At 47.6% G+C, this 6,000-nt stretch overlaps 1 protein-coding gene across 1 annotated transcript in view; it reads left to right on the top strand.

Moving 5' to 3' along the window:
- The first annotated feature begins 264 nt into the window (after positions 1-264).
- The window catches only part of Rap1gap2 (RAP1 GTPase activating protein 2), a 270,988-nt gene continuing 265,252 nt past the window's right edge, over positions 265-6,000 (top strand). The window contains exon 1 of the mRNA XM_063251041.1: positions 265-329. Coding sequence (XP_063107111.1) covers positions 280-329 — 50 coding nt within the window. The 5' untranslated portion in view covers positions 265-279. The remainder of the gene's footprint in view (positions 330-6,000) is intronic.

Here is a 6,000-nt window from a genome sequence, read left to right as displayed (position 1 = left end):
TGGCTACTTTCGCGGGAGAGAAGGAAGCGAAGGTAACCAGCAGGCGTCCCGCGTGCATCCGCGGAGGAGCGCGGTGACCCAGCCCGGCTGGCTCGAGAGGCGGGGCCGCGGCTGCGCCGGGAATGAGCGCGGAGCCCTCCACACTGCCCGGGCTCGGCTCCAGCCGCCTCACGCCGGCCCCGCCCGCAGCGCAGCGAGCTCGCCCTCCGCCCCGGTCCTGCGGCAGCCTGACCCGCCTCCACCGAGCGGCCCGCAGAGGCAGGGAGCGGCCGGGCCGGCATGGCGAGCCGCCGGGCGCCGGGCGAGAAGCGCTGGCAGCTGGTGCGCTGGTGAGTGGGCACCCCGGGGCTGGCCGGGCGGGGAGGAGCGGGGCGTTGGCTCAAACTTACTTCCCAAGCGGAGAGGCTGCTGGCTGCCGGATCGGAACCCCCTGCGCCCCTGCGCCCCTGCGCCCCTGCGCCGGACTTTGCGGCTCTCCGCAGAGAGAAGCGCTGGGACCCGTGACCCTGTCTACGACTCCAGGCTTTGGAAGGATCCCGGTCTTCTCCCACAGGCACACAGGAGGGGCTCCCCTCGCCTCACCGCGCCTCAGCTTTCCCGGGTGTGCAATGTGGAGTGGCGGTCCTCTGGTTAGGTCCCTTTTTTCTTCCTCTTGGAGCAGCAGAGTAGACCTGGTTCCCACTGCTCCAACTCCTATGTTCAAAGACATGCCCAGCTAACCTACGCAGGGACCCTGGGGGGCGAGTTTCGGGGATCAGGATCCCGAGAAGTCCGCCTAGGGCTAAACGCGAAGAGGAGGGGATTCTGAGACAGGAGGTTGGCGGGCTGGGTCCCCGTCCCCCGCCACAGCCCAAGCCGAGTTGGGGAATCAGAGCCTGCCGGTGTCAGGTTACCAGACTGCAGGCTGAGCCGGTTTGCAGCAGTCACCTGGGCTGGTCCCTGGAACCCATGTTCCCTGTGTCTAGGTGTCCGACTTCTGCGTGTGTGTGTGTGTGTGTGTGTGTGTGTGTGTGTGTGTGTGTGTCAGCCTGCTCAGCCCACCGCCTCTTTGGGAAAACCCCGAGATCCAAAGAAGAGTATCTGCCCCCACCCCCAGGTCATTCTAAATCATCCCACCGCATTAGGGTCAGGGGCCATGTCTGAGACAGGGTTCTGGACACATCTCACCAGGTGCTTTCTGTAGCCAGAACGCTAATAATGGTGATAATGTCCATCTCAGCTACGCCGGGCTTCCTAAGCACTTCAGATGCCTCTGCAGTCATGATCCTTGCTGGATTCTGGCTTTGACTCAATTACACTTAAAAGTAACTCTCAGAGGAAGATATTAGCACTCTCATTTTACAAATGAGGAGACTGTGGGTCACGATTAACCAGGGTCACACAGCAAACAGCTAGGAGAGTCAGGGTTTGCTCAAGGGCTTAACTCTTCTGGTGTTTTGCTTCTTATTCTTGGACTATTCCACTACCCCAGGCTGGCCGTGCATCCAAGTTCAGACTGTTAGAGACACCTAGTGTATCGGGGGGAGGCACTTTATTTCCAGGTTTATTAGTTAGTAGCAGAACCACTCCTCAAGGAAAAGCCCAATCTATAAATCAAGGAAAGGTAGAATTAATCTGGTTGAAGAGTTGGTAAGCAAGCAGTTACACAGTCCCCTCTTCCTCACCATTCTAGGTCCCCAGCACTTCCCAGGTCAGTTCTCTTAAGCTGGAAGAGGACTTGACCTGCTCTGATGCTGATGCACACCATCCCTGGCCTCTGGCACTGTCCAGCTGGATTGGGGGTTGGACCAGATGATACAAGAATTGTTCTTAGTGTCCTGGTTTTGGGCCACTCCTTTTAAGGTAAAAACTGATTTTTTGAGAAGCTCTTGAAGATGTGATTTGAGGACCTACGTGGTCAGTTAGCTTGAAAGAGAATATTTTATTTTTTCCTTTCTTTTTTTTTTCAAGACAGCATCTCACTGTGTAGTTCAAACTGAACCTGAGCTTTGAACTTTTATGTAGCACAGACTGCCTGAAATTTGCTGTTTTTCTGCTCCAGCTTCCCAGACAGAGTTGATATTATAGGTGTGTGCTGTCATGCCTGGTTTATACTTCTGTTTCTTTTTTTTTTGTCTTTTAGAGACAGGATTTCACTATGCAGTTCAGACTGGCCTTTAACTCACCTTGTAGCCCAGGCTGGCCTTGAACTCACAGTGATCCTCCTGCCTCAGCCTCTGGAGTGCTGGGCTTACAGGTGTGAGTCACCTCATTCAGCCATACATTTTTTTTTTAAATGCATATAAACCAGGCATGGTGGCTCACACCTGTAATCCTAGCGCTCAGGAGGCTGAGGCAGGAGGATTGTTGTGAGTTCAGGCCTGGGCTACAAAGTGAGCTCAAGGTCAGGCCAAACTGCATAGTGAAACAAAAAAAAAAAAAAAAAAAAAAATGCATACAAGTGCACTAGGAAGGCTGAGACAGGAGGTTGGCCATGAGTTCAAGACCAGCCTGGACTACATAGCAAGACTCTAGCTCAACCAACCAACCAATACCAGCCAACCAAAACCAACTCACCAACCAACCAACCAAAACGTACTTACTCCAAATTAACTCTCAGGATGGCAGCTTATTGGCCTGACCTGGGTCACATGCCCATTCTTGAGCCAATCACTGTTGCCAGGGGTGGGTAGAATTTTGATTGGCCAGATTGGATCACATACTTACCTGGGAGTTGAGGCTGGGTCAACTCCACCTAAAACTAGAATTTTGAGTGGGAAGAGAGTTGGAAATAGTCACTGAGCAAGGAATATAACTGACACTCACCCTTTTAGAATAGCCATCTGCTTTTGGACTGTGTTCTAGGCTCGTTGCTAAGTACTGCCAACTAAATTAGAATTTCCTTAGAATGATCAAATTATTGTTAATATGTGTGATTTTTTTCCTTTTTGTCATTTTTAGTGTGTCTGAGGGCCGGTGTTGGGCTCTGCCATTTCTAATTTCGGGGTTGGAGTCCAAGATAAAGAGGATGGAGAACAGTGGATATGAGTAGCTGGAAGGGAGTCCAGAATGCTCTGGAAACATTCTTTTTACTGGTAGCAAGAGGATCCCATTGTTGGCTTAGACTACAATTTATTTACCTTTTTTTTTTTTTTTTTTTTTTTTTTAATCTTTCTGAGACAGGGTCTCGCTATGTAGTTCAGGATGGCCTTGAACTCACTTTGTAGCCCAGGCTGGTCTCGAACTTGCAAGGATCCTCCTGCCTCAGCCTCCCGAATGCTGGGATTACAGGCGTGAGCCACCACACCCAGCTCATTTTGTTTTGTTTTTAAGGCAAGTTCTTGCTATGTACTCCAGCCTGGCTTTGAACTCACTATGTAGCCCAGGCTGGCCTCGAACTCACAGTGATCTTCCTGCCTTAGCCTCCCAAGTATTGGGATTATATGCATGCAATATCACACTTGGCAAAGTTTTTGATCTTTTAAAGTTAATGTTCTATATGATGTGTAAGAGGGGCCCAACTTTAGCTTTTACATGTGGCTATTCTAATGTTCCTGGATCGTTTATTGAAAGTGTTTTTTTCCCATTGATTTGTCTTCATACTTTTGTTAGAAATCACTTGGCTTGAGATTAGGGATATTAGGGAATATTGAGAAAGGGAAGCTCTATTTTGAAGCTCCATTTCTACAAGGAATAAACCAAGAACAGAGGAAAGCAAAGAGATGAAAAGAGCAGGGCTGTCAGTTTAACTCCATTGATGAATATGCCTGTCCTTACACCTGCACCACACTTTCTTTTATATATATATAAAATCGAACTCATGACTGCCTGCTTGCAAGGCAGGGGCCTATGCCGCTGAGCTAAATCTCCAGCCCCACACCACACTTTCTTAAGAGCTGTTAGTCACTTTTGAAATTGCGAAGTGTGACTTCAACACTGTTCTCCTTGTTCATGGATATTTATTTTAAACTTTGCATTAAAACACAAAACTTCTTATTTTGTTGTTCACATCTTTCTTTCCTTCCTTCCTTCCTTCCAGTTCAGGCTGGCCTTGTGCTCACTTTGTAGCCTAGGCTGGTCTCGAACTCACAATGATCCTCCTGCCTCAGCCTCCTGAGTGCTAGGATTAGAGGCGTGAGCCACCATGCCTGGTGGCTTTTATTTTGGAGACTTTTTTTTTTTTTGTACCAAGGATACCAAGGATCGAACTCATAACCTTGTGCTTGCCAGGGCAGGTGCTTATACCACTGAGCTAAATCCCCAGCCGAGGACATTATTTAGATACTGAGGATCTCTTCCCTGGAACTAGGTCCTGTGTCCTGAATTTCTATCATGGTCTCATCAGCTGGGCGTGGTGGCTCACGCCTGTAATCCCGGCACTCAGGAGGCTGAGGTAGAAGGATCGTTGCGAGTTCGAGACCAGCCTGGGCTACAAAGTGAGCTCAAGGCCAGCCTGAACTGCATAGTGAGACCCTGTCTCAAGAAAGACAAAAAAAAAAAAAAAAAAAAAAAAACCCAAACAAACAAAACAAAACAAAACAAAAAACTCCAAATGCGAACCCATCAACCCACTGAGGAAGTTAGAACCCTAATGACCCCATCACATCTGCAAAGCCCTGTGCTGAACATTACTGCATTAAGGACCATCCCTTAATGTATGGACTTTAGGGGGATTTTGAATCCAAAGCATAACACCTCATGGTTCATTCATTGGTTTTAATACTGCAACTATTTGTCCAAATTTGAGTGTGTGCTTCTATGCATCTGTGTATTTCTGATTTATTTATTCAGTGTTTTGAGATAGGGTCTCACTGTGTAGTCTAGGCTGGTCTTAAAGTCACTATGGAGGCCAGGCTGGCCTTGAAAACATGGCAATTCTCCTGCCTCAGCCTCCAAGTTCTGGGAATACAGGCACGTACTATCACATTCTGATGTATTTTAAAACCTTCTGGAAGGATAGTATTTTGGCAGGTAGAGAGGGAGGTGGAAGGGGACATTCCAAGGTAGAGAGGACATTGCCTGCTGGAAAGTGGAGAATTTGTTTGAAACAACAGGCTGGGGATTACTTGTGTAGGAAAGGAGCCTAAAACAGGACTTCAGAGTAGTGTCAGGTAGGTGGCAATAGGACTTGAAAGCCAAGCCAGAGTTTATATTTTGAAAAATGAGAATCATTTAATTTATTTCCTTTGGACACCAAACCTAGGAGCATCTTACCACTGAGCCATAATCCTAGGTCGTTTTTACTTTTTATCTTGAAACAAAGCTCACTAAATTGTCCAGGCTAGCCTCAAATTTGCCACCCTCCTGCCTCAGCCTCTTGAGTTCTGGGATTAGTGGTGTATACCACCATGCCTGGTTGCCATAAGTGTTTTCTAAGAGCTCTCAGCATAGTGGTACATGTCAGTAATCCTAGAACTCTGGGCAGCATGGCAGGAAGATTACAAGTTCAAGCCCAGTGTGGATAACTTATTGATTTAGCTGGACCACATCTCAATATAAAAAAAGAAAAAGAAGGCTGAGGATGTAGCTCAGTGTAAAATCTGTACATTCAATCTCCACTACTTCAGAATTTAAAAACATATATTTAAAAATTTTTTGTTTGCAAGGCAAAGAAATCTTGGTACCCAAGTGGCAAAGCAAAGAGCAAATTTTTTAGCTTTTTTTTTTTTTTTTTTGTCTTTTTCCTTTTTATCGGTACTGGGGATCGAACTCACGACTGCCTGCTTGCAAGGCAGGCGCTTATGCCGCTGCGCTAAATCCCCAGCCCTGCAAAGAGCAAATTGACAAACCAAAAAAGGTATTGGTTTATTTTAATGATTGTCCTGGGAGTAATGGCTTCAGGCATGGCTCAATCCTGGAACACCTGCCAGGCTCTGCATGGAGTAGCACCAGCTTCTAAGTGACTTCTTGGAAGAAAGTCAGGGAAATTCTGCTGGACACTGCACAGACTTTTCATGGCATAGCTCAGAATAACTGCTGCCATCATAGCTATTTGCTGCTTTTATTGTGCACTTTTTGGAT

This window comes from Cavia porcellus, unplaced genomic scaffold (assembly GCF_034190915.1).
Source record: "Cavia porcellus strain 051 isolate PalLab524CR breed Dunkin Hartley unplaced genomic scaffold, mCavPor4.1 scaffold_6, whole genome shotgun sequence".
NCBI lineage: Eukaryota > Metazoa > Chordata > Mammalia > Rodentia > Caviidae > Cavia > Cavia porcellus.
This window is presented reverse-complemented; position numbering and strand designations above follow the sequence as displayed.